The sequence below is a fragment of the Tachypleus tridentatus genome, chromosome 4, assembly GCF_004210375.1.
Source record: "Tachypleus tridentatus isolate NWPU-2018 chromosome 4, ASM421037v1, whole genome shotgun sequence".
Classification (NCBI taxonomy): domain Eukaryota; kingdom Metazoa; phylum Arthropoda; class Merostomata; order Xiphosura; family Limulidae; genus Tachypleus; species Tachypleus tridentatus.
Window position 1 is genome coordinate 102,113,149 of NC_134828.1, and position 18,326 is coordinate 102,131,474.

At 35.9% G+C, this 18,326-nt stretch overlaps 1 protein-coding gene across 1 annotated transcript in view; it reads left to right on the plus strand.

Annotated features, from left to right (window-relative positions):
- LOC143249791 (synaptic vesicle glycoprotein 2C-like) overlaps positions 1-18,326 on the plus strand; it is a 91,193-nt gene that overhangs the window by 58,278 nt on the left and 14,589 nt on the right. Inside the window, 6 exon segments of the mRNA XM_076500219.1 lie at positions 7,126-7,306; positions 7,656-7,807; positions 8,363-8,496; positions 14,668-14,751; positions 16,275-16,370; positions 17,847-17,935. Of these exon segments, the coding sequence (XP_076356334.1) occupies positions 7,126-7,306; positions 7,656-7,807; positions 8,363-8,496; positions 14,668-14,751; positions 16,275-16,370; positions 17,847-17,935 (736 nt within the window).

The following is an 18,326-nucleotide window of genomic DNA, read 5'->3' on the forward strand; positions in this document are numbered from 1 at the left end:
ACTAGTAAAATTTGGATACACCGAGATGTTTAGACTAAATGTCAATTTACCAAGATTAAGAATCTCTGCTGTCAATACTGTACTGCAGCACACTTAGAAAAACTAGACTTTCTTACTGATTAGATCCGGCATATCTCCCAGAAAGATAGATATAAAATCCAATGAACACAAGATGGTATATGATATAGTATCCGCTACTCTATGAGATTTCCAGTTATTTCTTACAAACATTAGATGATTTTTTGCACAAAAAAGATTCGCACTGCGACTCAGGAAGCAAGGGTCCGCAAAGTCCTTTTGGTCGACAGTTTTTCAGCTGTCTGTCATAGTTTCTTCAGATTGAGTAGTTAGTAGTCTCCTCATGTCCTGACAGACCTTCCTACCCAATAACTTTGAAAACAAGGAATGCCACTTCATTTCAGACAAGCTTTATATCTGCTATACATGTCATACATTAGAGGGTAACTAACTGGAGTTACAGGTATAGAGCAGTAAAGCTATATCCTAGTTGCTGTTATGTTGGTGGCATGCACTGCAAGCACACTCATTGGCTATTATAAATGTCCATGTGTAGCTCCTCTTCTGTCTCTGTAATTTCTTTCTAACCCATGCACAATAGCCATTGTCGATCTCAGCCACTGTTCATATTTGTGTTGATGTGAGTACACAGTGCGAGAGACTGCATAGCGCTGCCCACTCACTGGAAGCCAATTTTCTTGCCTCATATTCTATGTATGTGGCTGACCGGCATCCTCGTTTTTTTTATTAGCCTTTTATGGTGGAGGTACCTGCATCACACCTTTTTTCGGTAGAGTTATTACTTCAGATGACACTGTAGGCTTTCACGTTTCTGGTGACTGGCTTGAAATTACAACTTCCTAGTGGCCCATGATGGTTGTTACTTCTGTGAGGACAAATACTTCCATCATTGTCATGTGTTATTACATGAGTTCAATGGAGAGTCCCTCAATGAAGTGATATATAAGGACGTCTTCATAATCTTTTTTAGGCCATTACCAGGTATGTCTTTCCATGTAATTAGTGGAGGCAGTGTTTTAGGACCCAATTCGAGTCCTCTTTCGTAGTCACCTTGATGATTGGAAGTATTATTTGTCTGTTTTATTTACTGAACTGTGTATGCCAGAATAGAATCGTTCCTTTTCATATTAACCCTGACATCTAGTAGGAGGAGGTGTTGCTAATATTTTCAGTTCCATGGCTGCTGGGTAATGGACTGTTTATAGGGGGTTCTCATATAGCTATACACTTCCCCATTCACCTCAGTGCCTTAGGCCATGCGTCATAGTCTTCATCCATTGTGCCTTTTTGTCTCACCTGTCAGAGACACTCTAAGTGGCAGAATTTCACTGTCAACAACAGATCCAGCCACTTCTCACGTTTTGGTCAGAACTGGGGCTTTTTTACTTAGTGGCAATGAACTTGGAGTTTAATAGAAACCTTCCCATGTAGTTTCAAACTTTCCATTCAACATATCGTACTGATGAACCTCAACAGTCCATACTTTCCTGTCACCGAGATTGTTCCTCATAAACGTTGTTTGCTTGTGTATATTGGGTGTCAGATAGATCACACTTTTTCTTGTTCCTGGGCAGAAAGTGTTATTTTCAAATTGCTTATGCCTAAAGTAAATTGAAAAGACCTATGTTTCTCTTCACACTTTGCTTTTGGGAACTGGGTAATGAAATTTTAAAATTTACTCATTTTTCCAGAACATTCCAGGTCGATTCAGTGCTGAGTAGCTGATAGAGAATTTTCTTGAACTTACAATAATTTTCAAGAACTTTCTAGAATGTCGTAGATCTTACGAGAGTTTTCAAGAACCTTTTAGAATTTTCTAGAACTTTCCATAGTATTATATATACAGGGGCTCACCACTTCAGTTTAGTTCTAGCTGCCTAAGTGAATATATAGATTAATCTGATTTTATCAGAGGTGGCATCAAGAAGCTGCAAGCATTCTCAAGAGGCACTCTGCTATGTATGTGGCCAATTTATCAAGAAAAGAGCGAAAAAGTACTCTGTGACTGCATCTGCTAAAATGTTTGAAACCTACAAGGCATATTTCGACATTTTACCTGCGAGCACTGCAGAAAAAACTCTAGAAAGTAAGACGGACAATTTTTGCTTGCTTGAATAGTAAGATTTTATATTATACAAATCTTATACCTTTTAAAATTTAAATATCTTTCGGTGCCCCTTGAAGTATGATGAGTATGGCTGGGAGGTTATATGCGACTTCAAAATGGTAACTTTCCTGATGGGTCTCTAAGGAGGCTTTACCAAGTTTCCCTGCTATCTTTGCCTTTGGAACAACAGGGACACCGCAGTGCACTACAACAGGAAGCACTGGCCTCAAAAAACCGAGTTTTCTGTGGGGAGGCACAACGTCAAGTGTAAACCATTAGTAGACCTCCAGAAGGTGTTGTTCCCACCATTGCACGTAAAATTGGATCTTATGAAACAATTTGTCACAGCTCTTGATAAGGAGTCTGCAGCTTTCAAGTACCTTCGAGACTTTTTCCCTGAGCTATCTGAGGCAAAGGCCAAAGCTGGTGTCTTCGTTGGATCACAAATAAAGAAGATCCTGGAGTGCACAGCATTCCTCAAGAAGCTCAGTAGGAAGAGGCAAAAGCTTGGGGCAGCTTTGTCGCAGTGGTTTAGGACTTCTTGGGCAATCACAAGGTCGAAAATTATGTGGAACTGGTTGAGGCTCTGGTGAAGAACAATGGCAAAATGAGCTGCAGAATGTTCCTGAAAGTCTACATCTTTGACGCTCATCTTGATAGATTTAAGGACAACATGGGAGCAAGGCAAGCGTTTCCACCAAGATATACTGGACTTTGAACGCCGCTACCAAGGAGCGTATAACGATGATGGGAGACTATATTTGGGGTCTGATACGTGAAAGTGATTTACATTACAGTCGCAAATCTCGAAAAACTACTCACTTCTAAACATTTTTGTATAACTTTAGTGTAAATACATGTAAGTCTTGATTCATATGTTATTTTATTCAGACCTTACGTGAATAAAAATGTGCAAATTTGTCCGTTTTTACATAAAAAAATGATTAATTTCTAAATTTTATTATTCAGGTCACAAAAGCAAAGTTTGAAAGAAATAATGACCATTTTCTGTACTTTTACAACATAAGCAATAAAGAAATAACACATACTATTCAGGAACAAAATTTGTGTTACATAGTGTTATTATTTAATAATGGCAGAATTCTTCCGGAAAATCTGCGTTTCTTTTGTAACAGGGGCCCTGCATGGCCAAGCGTGTTAAGGCGTGCGAGTCGTAATCTGAGGGTCGCGGGTTCGCATCCCTGTCGCTCTTTCAGCCGTGGGGGTGTTATAATGTAACGGTCAATCTCACTATTCGTTGGTAAAAGAGTAGCCCAAGAGTTGGCGGTGGATGGTGACGACTAGCTGCTGCTCTTGTCTTACTTGTCTAAATTAGGGACGGCACTGCTAAATCTACATGAGGGCTATCTGCGCTAACCGTCCATACTTTAGTGGTGTAAAACTAGGGGGAATGCAGCTAGTCATCACCATCCAACGCCAACTCTTGAGCTACTATTTTACCAACGAACATGAACATGAACATGTGTGGATTTGTAAAACATGAACAAGAATGTTTTAATATTGTACATACGTTACTGCTGCCTACTCAAAAGAAAATAACAATAATTACACATTACTACTACATTGTCCAACAAACGAATGTTTAATTTTTTATTAGATATTAATACTGTTTACAGAATGGTGAATTTTAACAGAATATATTTTTTGTGATAAATATGAACAGAATTATGTTTATTTGTCGAACTTACAATGAATGGTTTGTTTGTTGTATTTTTTAATTTCGCTCAAATCTACATGAGGGCTATCTGCGCTAACCGTCCATACTTTAGTGGTGTAAAACTAGGGGGAATGCAGCTAGTCATCACCACCCAACGCCAACTCTTGAGCTACTATTTTACCAACGACTAGTGGGATTGAACGTAATATTATAACGCCCCCACGGCTGAAAGGGAGCACATGTTCGGTATGACGGGGATTCGAATCTGTGGCCCTCAGATTACTAGTCGAGTGCCTTAGCCACCTGGTCATGATAGGAAAAGAACGAAATCACTTGAACAAAGTCATGTTAGCAACTTTATGGACCACGTATTGCCGCCATGACAAGGTAGAAAATAAATAATCTTTTAAAATAGTTTTATTTCACTGATAATACAACACTATTCAGTTTGCGTGTGCCACGTAACTTCTAAACCGCTGATCGCACTGCCTTCAAACAAATCGTTTCGACCCCGAGGTTTTGCACAAAGGTAAACGTTTTCCCCAACCCATTAGGGAACCCAAGTATTTTGTGAAAACACTTTTATGGGAATCCCAAATTTGGTATTGATTTACATTAAAACGCGTAAAAAAACTTGATTAAATAAGTTCCACTTTCATTATAACAGCAATAGTCACTAAACAGAAAAAAATGCCAAACAGCTGTTTGAGCATTAAATTTTAATTATAGCGGTCCTGTAAATGTGGGCCATAGGCCCACGGGTTCGTTAATTGAAAGTAGAAACACATATGGCATATCCACATGAACTGTATTTTTTACCTAATGTGTCCATTTGAAAATGTATGTTTTAAGTAATAAACTTGATTACATTCATTTCACTTTGACCAGTCCAAGAGCCTCTTAGAAAGCGATTTTGCTAGGTTCATGATGAGACTGAAAATGTGTCTGTCGCACTGGCAATTCATTTCTTCTTTCACGGCTACCGATTGGGACGCTCGCTCCATTGGGCGTGGCTAGGAGCTTGATTTTATTTATTGTTTGGTGTTTTTATTATTTCGTGTCATTATTGTAATTCCACGCATAAAGGAAAGAAAGAGGTTAAAATTATATAGATATATTACTGACAATTACTGATATACATAGAAAATTACAGATTTGATGAAACTTAACCCAAGATCATTTCTTAACTACTTTTTACGATGTAAATATAAATGCTCTCGTGATGTTGCCATAAAGTTCCAAGGTAAGCTCAACTAAAATACGTTACGTATAATTAGTCGGAACTTCGATTTGGAAAATTAAAAGGCGTTTTGTTATTGTAAGACTAAGTTTTTTAATATGGTGGTAATCAGTGTTATTAATTCGTGATGACGAGAACCCCACTAAAGTAAAAATGTATTCTCAAGACGGCTTGTATAGATGCTAAAACCTTAATTAAAGTAAAGTAGAGAACAACGTTTCGACCTTCTTAGGTCTTCTTCAGGTTAAATGACCTAAGAAGATGGAAACATTGTTTTCTACTTTATTTTAATTAAAGTTTTAATATCCATGCCAACCGTCTAGAGAATACCGTATATAGTGCTACTAAGTTGTATCAACTTTCAGTCAGAGCAAGCCCGGCATGACCAGGTGGTTAACGCACGCGACTCGTAATCCCCGTCACACCAAACATGCTCGCCCTTTCAGTCGTGGGGACATTATAATGTGACAGTCAATCCCACTTTTCGGTGGTAAAAGAGTAGCCCAAGAGTTGGCGGTGGGTGGTGATGACTAGCTGCTTTCCCTCTTGTCTTACACTGCTAAATTAGGGAGGGCTAGCACAGATAGCCCTCGTGTAGCTTTGCGCGAAGTTTAAACCAAACCAGTCAGAGCAAGCTGCCTACTTAGACAAAACCGTGGAACTTGGGAACTATACTCGAAATTTTCAAGCACAGAAACAACTGCTTTAAGTGTTAACTCCGAAATAGAGATTTTAAAGTGGAATAATAGAGAATGCAAGAATAAGAAAAGATCATCTGAGATTTTCAACACTGAACAGGTTACCAACGGTTAAACCAACAAAGAACACTAGAAATATTATGATAATTGTTATACACTTCTCTGACGGGAAGGTGTTAGAAGAACAGAAAGACAGTTGTAAATATTTCTATAATTAGAATATCTACGATGGAATAAACGAACATATTACGAGAAGAAAACGATGGTCATAACTTATAACCTCCGAATAAGAGTCAGAATAACCAATAGGAAGAGAATGTTTGTTTTGAATTTCGCCCAAAGCTACACGGTGGCTATCTGCGTTAGCCATCCCTAATTTAGCAGTGTAAGACAAGAGGGAAGGCAACTAGTCATTACCACCCACCGCCAACTATTTCACCAACGAATAGTGGGATGGATCGTAAAATTATAACGCCCCCACGACTGAAAGGGCGAGCATGTTTGGTGTGACAGGGATTCGAACCCGCGACAATCGGATTACGAGTCGAGCGTCTTGAACACCTGGCCATGTCGGGCTTGAAATGAGAAGGACGGTCGTAACTGTTAACTTTAATATAACAAACTGTTTCTTGTATTTTATTGTTTATCTAACAGAAAGGGAGGTTATTAAAACATGTTTTCCATATTGAAAAAACAAACAGAAGCTGACGGTGCTTGTTAATATTTCACTGGAAAATAATTACAGCTGTCTTATATTTCTCAGTAGGTTTTTAATTTAGTAAAAAACTAAATTATCTTGATTACAAATTTTATTTAGAAACCTGTTTAAACAAAAACTAAATAAGAAATTTAAAACATCCAATAATAATATTGCTATTGAAATTTCCATTATTTTAAACGTATTTAACTCTAGGCAAATTTAAATCTAATAATATACCTTCACTTTTTGCATTATAAGTAACACTTATTAGATATGTTTAGGAGAACAAATAAATGATTTTACTGTTTTCTTCAATCAACCGTTCGAATGTCTTATTATTGGCTGAACTTATTTATCATCAGAGGGACACCAGCGAGATACATTTAACTGGTTACTTGTTTGTTTATCAGCAGTTAGTTTATCTTATTGGCAGTCGGTGTTGACATTGTCACTTTATAATTAATTCGTACTAGGTCAAGAATAACCACAGAAGTTTTATGGAAATGTGTAGTTGTGTTGAAGTGATTGTTTATAAGCATTACTTATTTTTTATTTTGAGATAATGTTTGGTCAAAGTCATTTGGATTTTTGGATTTGGTCCAATTTCAAAAAGAAATTAAATTCAATTCTGTGATATAAGTATTTTTTTTATAATTTTCGTAGCGGGGATATCTTTCTTGGGAATGATGATAGGAGGACTTGTGTGGGGAATTCTTGCCGACAAAATTGGCCGCAGGAGGACGCTACTGTCTGCTCTTTCAGCTAATGCAATATTTGCATTAATTACTGCCTTCATGCCTACGTACGGCTTATTTATGTTGACCAGACTCTGCAGTGGTATTGGGTATGTACAAAAACTATGAAAGTTTCTAAAACCTTTAAGAATGCATCTCAAGTACACGGTTTTTAAAAGAGAAATAAGTGGTTATAAACTATATCATAGTAGGGAAAACTTGTATTATCCAAAAACTACAAGATTCAAACAATAACTCTCTCTCTCATTTGACAATTTATCAAGCTCCTTTTGTTCATATAAATTTTAGAAAATATTCTGTTTTATTTTTTTAAAAAAGTAAACAGTCTTTAATGAATAACCTTGCTACAAGTTTTTTGAATTTTTGTGTATATGAAATTATTAACATTTAACTTGAAAACGGAATGAATAACATCTGCGAACTTATCTTAATTTACAGCGTAGGCGGATCTCTTCCGATTGTCTTCACCTACTATAGTGAATTTCTTACCAGAAGACATAGAGGGCGCCACTTGAGCTGGTTGCTGATATTCTGGGGTGTAGGGGGCGTATTTGTAGCTCTCATGGCATGGGCAATAATACCTCGTACAGGTAAGTTTATTGTTGAACAAAAATATACGAAATAGTAAACATCTGAAAATCTCAACAGTTAAAATGTTAAGAGAAAAGTAAAGATGCGCTTTTTTGTAAGTATATGTAAGTATTGAAAAATACAAAGTTATCTATAAAAACAGTAAAAAAGGTAAAAAAAATTAATTGTTTTAGAAATTTAGCTTGTGTTTTTCATGCACAATTTTATTTGCAGTTACCTTTTCGTGAACAAACGTAACAATCAAGTGCATTCAAACACTTATCACTTTACGTTGTCTGAAACAAAACGACAGCAAAATAACGGTGGCGCTGTCGTTTCAGTCATGGCTTTAATCTCTTAGTGAGCCTGAGGTTTTCTCTATTTTAATGGGAATTTATGTCTATGTGTTATATGGCTAGGATGTATTAAGTAAAATATATTTTTACAAAATTTAATTTAAAACGTTTTTATCACTTGTTATGCTTGTTCTGCGAGAAGATAATTTTTTTTTACAAATTTGTGAAATATTGTGAGAAAATGAATGTTATGGACATATTTTACCTATTGAACTCTAGGTTTCAGTATTCTTCTGTCTGAAAAACTTCACTTTGCGAGCTGGCGAATATTTCTGGTAATATGTGCCCTTCCTGCTGTCATATCTTCAATTGGACTGTTTTTTCTTCCAGAGAGTCCGAGATTTCTTTTGGAGGTATATGTTTCAGTATTCTGTTGCACGAAACAATTATGATTAATTAGAAAACATATACTGTTTATTAAATGCCACGTTTCCAAAAATTACCATGGCGTTTTTGTTTTCCATTGTTGTTGTTTTGAATTCGCGTAAAGCTACACGAGGGCTACCTGCGCTAGCGGTCCCTAATTTAGTAGTGTAAGACTAGAGGGACGGCAGCTAGTTATCACCACCCATCGCCATCAGATTACGAGTCGAACGCCTTAACCAACCTGGCCATGCCGGGCCTTGTTGTCTGTTGTATTTTCCAATAATAATAATATAATATGCCATAATAATAATCTAGGGATAGCTGAGTCAGATCTTTTGTAAATCTCATCTCTTTTACATGGTAAACAAGTGATCATTTGATTATTTGCCTTTCTCTTACCCATTTATCCTCCCACAGTGGCACAGTGGTTTGTCTGAGGACTTACAACGCTAGAAACCGAATTTCGATACAAGTAATGGGCAAGACGACAGATAGCCCATTGTGTAGCTTTGTGCTTAATTGAAAACAAACCAACAAACAACTTACCCATTTAGATGTTTTATAAACAGTATTGTAATTGTACTACTGCGGGAATAACAATGTTCATGATTAAAGTTTCATCAAGGGAAACGTTAGTATATAGGAATTCGAATTCAAAACTAACCATAACATATTGGTCGGCAGAGGGAATTTTAGAGATTCCAGAAGCAAATGTAAAAGAATTGATATTTGTGAATTGGTTTGTTTGTTTTGAATTTCGTACAAAGCTACACGAAGGCTATCTGCGCTAGCCGTCCCTAATTTAGCAGTGTAAGACTAAAGGGACGGCAGCTAGTCATCACCACCCACCGCTTACTCTTGGGCTACTCTTTTACTAACGAATAGTTGGATTAACCGTAACATTAAAACGACCCCACGGCTCAAAGGGAGAGCACGTTTGGTGTTTTCTTATAGCAAAGCCACATCGGGCTATCTGCTCAGCCCACCGAGGGGAATCGATCCCCTGATTTTAGCGTTGTAAATTCGGAGACATACCGCTGTACTAGCGGGGGGCAAGCACGTTTGGTGCGACGGGGTTTCAATCCCGGGACCTTCGGATTAGGAGTCGAGTGCCATTCATTTTTTTAAAACAACTCTCGCGATATTTAATTGAATTACTGAAAAAAGAGTAATTTAACCATAATTACCAGATTTTCACAGCTCGTTGATCTGTATTTTAAAATAACGTACCAATCCAAACAGTTTTAATTTTAACTTTAATTATTTTTATCTATTTACTGCAGGTGTACCAACTAATCATAATATAAAAGGCAATAATTCTGTAATTGGTAAATTACCACTTTACGTTAGTGATATAAATTGTAGAAGCTACAATATTTTTATAGTATTTTTAAACGAACTTTTTAGGATGTATTGATCTTTCTGCATGTATGTCTGTGCGTTACTAAATCCATTTATGAAATCTGACATGCTTACGCGTGTGACGTAAAAGTAATTGGACATTTGATGTTTTAAAATAGTAGCATAGCCCTACAGTGATGCCAAGGTAGTGTGTTATCTTTCCTTCACTTTATGCCCACCCTTTGCTAAACAGTAAGTTTAGGGACTTATATAGCGAAAAATTCAACATTCGGTACAAACGTTTGGTTGAGCACAGATAACTCATTGTGTAAGCTTGTGCTTAACAACAAACTAGCAAACAAAATCTTCAATCTATCCCCGTTGATCGTTTATTTTCACAGACAGCTTTTGGATAGGAACTAGAATCTGGTACATAATAATGTTATTAGGATGGTGACGGGGGATAGGGTCTGGTACATGATGGTACTATAAGGATGGTGACGGGGGTAGGGTCTGGTACATGATATTAGGATGGTGACAAGGATAAGATCTGGTGTATTATTAGGATGTAGACAAGGGTCTGGTACATAATAGCACTATTAGGATGGAGACGAGGGATAGGGTCTGATACATAATAGCACTATTAGGATGGAGACGAGGGATAGAATCTGGTACATGATGGTAAGGATGGATGCGAGGGATAGAATCTGGTACATGATGGTACTATTAGGATGGAGACAGGGGATATAATCTGGTACATAATAGCATTGTTAGGATGGAGACAAGGAATACAAGGAATAGGATTTGGTACATGATGGTACCATTAGGATGGTGACGGGGGATAGGGTCTGGTAATTAATTGTATTATTAGGATGGTGACAGTGGCTAAGATCTGGTACATAATAGTATTATTAGGATGTAGACAAGGGATAGGGTCTGGTACATAATAGCACTATTAGGATGGAGACGAGGAATAGAATCTGGTACATAATAGCACTGTTAAGATGGAGACAAGGAATAGGATCTGGTATATAATAGCATTGTTAGGATGGAAACAAGGAATAGGATCTGGTACATAATGATGCTAATAGAATGAAGACAGGGGATTAGAATCTTGTACATAATGGTACAGTTAGGATGGAGACAAGGAATAGGATCTGGTATATAATAGCACTGTTAGGATGGAGACAAGAAATAGGATCTGGTACATAATGATGCTAATAGAATGAAGACAGGGGATTAGAATCTTGTACATAATGGTACAGTTAAGATGGAGACAAGGAATAGGATCTGGTACATAATAGCACTGTTAGGATGGAGACAAGGAATAGAATCTTGTACATAATGGTACAGTTAGGATGGAGACAAGGAATAGGATCTGGTATATAATAGCACCTTTAGGATGGAGACAAGGAATAGGATCTGGTATATAATAGCACTGTTAGGATGGAGACAAGGAATAGGATCTGGTACATAATAGCACTGTTAGGATGGAGACAAGGAATAGGATCTGGTATATAATAGCACTGTTAGGATGGAGACAAGGAATAGGATCTGGTACATAATGATGCTAATAGAATGAAGACAGGGGATTAGAATCTTGTACATAATGATACAGTTAAGATGGAGACAGGGAATAGGATCTGGTACATAATGATGCTAATAGAATGAAGACAGGGCATTAGAATCTTGTACATAATGGTACAGTTAGGATGGAGACAAGGAATAGGATCTGGTATATAATAGCACTGTTAGGATGGAGACAAGGAATAGAATCTGGTACATAATAGTACTGTTAGGATGGAGATAGGGAATGGAATCTGGTACATAATGATGCTATTAGAATGAAGACAGGGGATTAGAATCTTGTACATAATGGTACAGTTAAGATGGAGACAAGGAATAGGATCTGGTACATAATGATACTAATATAATGGAGATAGGGGATAGAATATGGTACATAATAGTACTGTTAGGATGGAGATAGGGAATAGAATTTGGTACATAATAGTACTGTTAGGATGGAGATAGGGAATAGAATTTGGTACATAATAGTACTGTTAGGATGGAGATAGGGAATAGAATCTGGTACATAATAGTACTGTTAGGGTGGAGATAGGGAATAGAATCTGGTACATAATGATGCTATTAGAATGAAGACAGGGGATTAGAATCTTGTACATAATGGTACAGTTAAGATGGAGACAAGGAATAGGATCTGGTACATAATGATGCTAATAGAATGAAGACAGGGCATTAGAATCTTGTACATAATGGTACAGTTAGGATGGAGACAAGGAATAGGATCTGGTATATAATAGCACTGTTAGGATGGAGACAAGGAATAGAATCTGGTACATAATAGTACTGTTAGGATGGAGATAGGGAATGGAATCTGGTACATAATGATGCTATTAGAATGAAGACAGGGGATTAGAATCTTGTACATAATGGTACAGTTAAGATGGAGACAAGGAATAGGATCTGGTACATAATGATACTAATATAATGGAGATAGGGGATAGAATATGGTACATAATAGTACTGTTAGGATGGAGATAGGGAATAGAATTTGGTACATAATAGTACTGTTAGGATGGAGATAGGGAATAGAATTTGGTACATAATAGTACTGTTAGGATGGAGATAGGGAATAGAATCTGGTACATAATAGTACTGTTAGGGTGGAGATAGGGAATAGAATCTGGTACATAATGATGCTATTAGAATGAAGACAGGGGATTAGAATCTTGTACATAATGGTACAGTTAAGATGGAGACAAGGAATAGGATCTGGTACATAATGATGCTAATAGAATGAAGACAGGGCATTAGAATCTTGTACATAATGGTACAGTTAGGATGGAGACAAGGAATAGGATCTGGTATATAATAGCACCTTTAGGATGGAGACAAGGAATAGGATCTGGTATATAATAGTACTGTTAGGATGGAGACAAGGAATAGGATCTGGTATATAATAGTACTGTTAGGATGGAGATAGGGAATAGAATCTGGTATATAATAGTACTGTTAGGATGGAGATAGGGAATAGAATTTGGTACATAATAGTACTGTTAGGATGGAGATAGGGAATAGAATCTGGTACATAATAGTACTGTTAGGATGGAGATAGGGAATAGAATCTGGTATATAATAGTACTGTTAGGATGGAGATAGGGAATAGAATCTGGTACATAATAGTACTGTTAGGATGGAGATAGGGAATAGAATTTGGTACATAATAGTACTGTTAGGATGGAGATAGGGAATAGAATCTGGTACATAATAGTACTGTTAGGATGGAGACAAGGAATAGGATCTGGTATATAATAGCACTGTTAGGATGGAGACAAGGAATAGAATCTGGTACATAATAGTACTGTTAGGATGGAGATAGGGAATGGAATCTGGTACATAATGATGCTATTAGAATGAAGACAGGGGATTAGAATCTTGTACATAATGGTACAGTTAAGATGGAGACAAGGAATAGGATCTGGTACATAATGATACTAATATAATGGAGATAGGGGATAGAATATGGTACATAATAGTACTGTTAGGATGGAGATAGGGAATAGAATCTGGTATATAATAGTACTGTTAGGATGGAGATAGGGAATAGAATCTGGTATATAATAGTACTGTTAGGATGGAGATAGGGAATAGAATCTGGTACATAATAGTACTGTTAGGATGGAGATAGGGAATAGAATCTGGTACATAATAGTACTGTTAGGATGGAGATAGGGAATAGAATCTGGTATATAATAGTACTGTTAGGATGGAGATAGGGAATAGAGTTTGGTACATAATAGTACTGTTAGGATGGAGATAGGGAATAGAATTTGGTACATAATAGTACTGTTAGGATGGAGATAGGGAATAGAATCTGGTACATAATAGTACTGTTAGGATGGAGATAGGGAATAGAATCTGGTATATAATAGTACTGTTAGGATGGAGATAGGGAATAGAATCTGGTATATAATAGTACTGTTAGGATGGAGATAGGGAATAGAATTTGGTACATAATAGTACTGTTAGGATGGAGATAGGGAATAGAATTTGGTACATAATAGTACTGTTAGGATGGAGATAGAATAGAATCTGGTACATAATAGTACTGTTAGGATGGAGATAGGGAATAGAATCTGGTACATAATAGTACTGTTAGGATGGAGATAGGGAATAGAATCTGGTATATAATAGTACTGTTAGGATGGAGATAGGGAATAGAATTTGGTACATAATAGTACTGTTAGGATGGAGATAGGGAATAGAATTTGGTACATAATAGTACTGTTAGGATGGAGATAGGGAATAGAATCTGGTACATAATAGTACTGTTAGGATGGAGATAGGGAATAGAATCTGGTACATAATAGTACTGTTAGGATGGAGATAGGTAATAGAATCTGGTACTGAACAGGATAGGATTTGGCACCAATCCAGTGTATTGAATATTAGCTTGAATAATGGTTAAAGTTTTGTCTTTCAAAACTCAACTCCCGTCTGTCATTGAAATGTTAACAAACCATCTGATAAATTTTATAAGCACCCATCTCGAAGATAGCGGTAAGACTGCTGGTTCGCACAGGTGCCTCATTGTGTTAATTTGTAACTCACAACATCAAATCTTGTAAAATGTTTTTCACTGTTACATGTAAACAAGTTACACTATAATCTATTTCTTTTAAGAACTTTTATACCAATGTGGGGAACAGTTGGTGTTTTATTTGATTGTAGTAAATGTTAAAGGTTTGCTTTGAATGCTGAGCTAGATAAAATGTTGACTGTTTGTGTTTTTATAGAAAGGACGTGATGGTGAAGCAATGGTTATTTACCAGAATATCTTCAAAACCAACCATACTCACTCACCAGGATCAGAGTACCAGGTATGTGAAGTTAAAAGGTTCAAATACTGATTAAAAGGTTCATTCTACTAATTATAAGGTCAAGTCTACTGATTAAAAAATGTATTCTACTGATTACAAGGTCCAATTTACTGATTAAAAGGTTTATTCTACTAATTATAAGGCCAAGTCTGCTGATTCCAAATTTCAGTCTACTTATTTTAAGGTCCAGTCTACAAGAATTTCGAGACAGAGTCAGTAATGATAACAATATTCACTCTACTAATTTCAAAATCCTGGATATATATATATATAATTCAGGAATTCATTCTGTGTACTGATAACAAAATGCAGCCTGTATACTGATATAAGGATTCGTACTATATATATTGACCTCAAGGTTCAATCTACTAATTCTAAAGTTTAGTCTACTGATTTCTAAGCTCAGTTTTCTGATTTCAACATTCTGTCTGACTGCAGAGCTAGTCTACAAATGTTAAAGGTTAGTCTACTAATTCCAAATTCTAAGATATACATATATATGTATTGATTTCAGTGTTCAGTCTAAGTACTGATTCTAATGTTCACTCTTTTACAGTAATACCTAGGTTCAGTAATAACGTAATTCGAAGGTTTAGGCTATACAATAATTCTTAAGTTTGGTCTGTATTGGTAAAAATGCTCAGTCAAATGACTCTAATATTTTTAGAAGAAGGATAGTTTGAGAAAAAATGATGTTTATGACTAAAGTTAAGTAATACATTTGAAATGTGGATTGTGTAACTTCAACACTCTTAGTCACATATAACCAAGACACTTCCTGTCGTATTTTACTACTTAACAGCTGTGAGTATTCTACATTTATTATATGTACTTTAATAACGTTTAAGTCAGGCCTCATCATTCGTGTATCTTAAATAACTATTTGTATTCACAGGTGTTTGGTGTGGTAATGGTACAGGTTTATTTTGTTTTTCTAGCATGACTGTAATTTAATGATAAGGTGATACCATGAAGTTGGTATTCTAGTGACAAAATCACAGTATAATATATTAAGGTATGAAACATGAAGAAATGTCCCATTACAGTTGTTGATGTTTAATAAAAAATAATTCATGACTTTTTCGCCCTCAGTGGAACATCAGTATGTCTGCGGACTTAAATGCTAAAAATCAGGTTTCATTACCTGTTGTGGGCAGAGCACAGATAGCCCATTGTATAGTTTGTGATTAATTACAAACAAACGTAATTTTTCCAACACTAATTTCAACAGTGGCGTTAATGGAATTTTTACAACACCTTTTTGTAATCTGATGTCGACGCACCCTATGGCGAAAGACTACATTTGATTAATTTAAGTGGATAACATTACAGCTTTTATGTAGAGGTCATAAGGTATTTCATTTCAAGACCTGCGACATGAGAACAACCTAAAGAAAGATGAAACTTAATCGACTTACCGCCATAAACGACAATCTAATTATCACGTTTAAAGTCTCTAAGAAATATACAAGTAATTTCCTTTTAGCCTTTTCGTCAGGCATTCATTGGATCGTTTTTTCTAGCTTTCTGACATGGAAATGCCAACAAGACAATTGTTCACCATCCCTCTACCGACCAAGAGAGGTCTTCTTGCGGAATTAATCGATGCCTTAGATTCAGTAAGTGATGGTCGAAACGCTTTACTAGAGTGTTTATCACGTATTCATTACGTTAAGCACTGGAATAGATTTGGAAAAGATAAGGAATATATTAGACAGATTGATATTCATTTAAATTACGAGTTAGTGAATAATGCAGTGACTTGATAATTATGTACATATGATCAGACGTTGGTTTGATGATACGTGGGAGAATACTTTGCGATTACTGTGGGGTGGTGACCATTCGCAGCTTGAGTGAGTACAGTAGTGATCAACAGTAGTTAGTACTAGATTGTGAACATTTTAAGAATTGAAACAGCGTAACACTGGAGTTTCTGGAGCTCGAGTGAATACAATATTGTGTTACGTATTATAATTTAGCTCCGACTAGTATTTGGTTTATTATGTTACATACGTTACGTATTACGATTTCAAATAGCCGGAAATTTTAATTTAGGAGTTATTTCAATTTCTATATCTATCAAATTTGTGATATTTGCCAACAATATTAATACAGCAGTTTTCTTTCTCAACACAAATGTATTTTAATATACAAATAACAGTACAATTTATAATAACGGTTATTAAAAATAGTTATTATAATTATTATTGGTTTATGTACAAGAGTTTTACAAACTATACTGAGTCTTCTATCTAGTCTAGAACTGAATATTTTATCGATGGTCCAGGCTCACGATGACAGTTTAATTCTTATTTGATATTATTACACCTTTCTTAAGCTAGTGAGATGTCTATTCTTGGGTGGCCTCACACCACTTTAAAGCTCACTTTTCACCAACTAAGATATTTAATGTATTTGCAGAAATACGAACGTCCGATGTTAATTCACTGAAGTATGTAATGTTCGAAATCTAGAAACGTTCCTGGTCAAATACATGTATTTTTCTGATTAGTAAGAGTTTCTCATAATTACAACTTCCGAAGCGTATAGTATACTAACTGTAGCGACCAAACAATATTTTATCTCTGTCTCCTGAGGCGTCGGTTTATATACTTTAAGACGAAATTCTAGAATGTTCAACATTATTCGAAATTACGCTAGTGTTTTCGTAAAACGTACATTGAGAATTTTCCACAAATTTAGAGAACAGCCGAGACTTGCGCAATACACTTCAAACAATATACGTCACATGAATCAAACTGGAAAAAAAACAAAACACACACACAGATATTAAAATAAATTTACAACAGCAAATTCGTTACAACAGCCTTAAAGCTTTAAATACCTGAAAATACTGTTTGTGAAGTAAACAAAAGAAGGCCTCGTTCCAGTATTGGTATCGTTGTCACGTGTGAACTTAAGCTGATATAAAACAGCAACAGTCACATGGACATCGTTATATTGTTTTTAATTAAACATTTAGTAGTGTGTGATTATACATGTTGGGTTTTGCAGTTCGAATGTCTTAAGTTTTTCCACTAACAATAAAATGTATCTATATCTAATAAATGATTTCCACTTTTCTTCTTTAGTTCTGGAATTCCCTGATGCAAATCGTTTGTCGTCCATACACTCGAATAACCGCAGTTTTACTCGTAGTTTGGGTAACAACTGCTTTTGGGTAAGCATTACCTCAGAGCTCCTTTCCAATGTTTTTTAATGTAAAATAAAAACTCTCGAGTCAGAATTATATGTGTAATGTTACTTTGACTTGTATCGGTTGTGTGGGCAGACGATGGCAAAAATATTTTTATTTATGACTGTGTTTTTAATGTGTTTTTTTTTAACTCTTGTTATGTTTAGTAGCCTGCACAGTCACGTAACCCTGTTTATTAACTAGTGTCCCGTTTTTCTGAAGATGGCAATAGATTAAAGGCTGAAGACATGCGTTAAAACTAGGGTTGTAATTAATGTATAGTGATAGAGAAAAAATATTTAATTAAACATTAATTAAGTCATTGACAACCAATTTCCACAGACGTACCGTAAGTATTTATTTATGTCACTACATA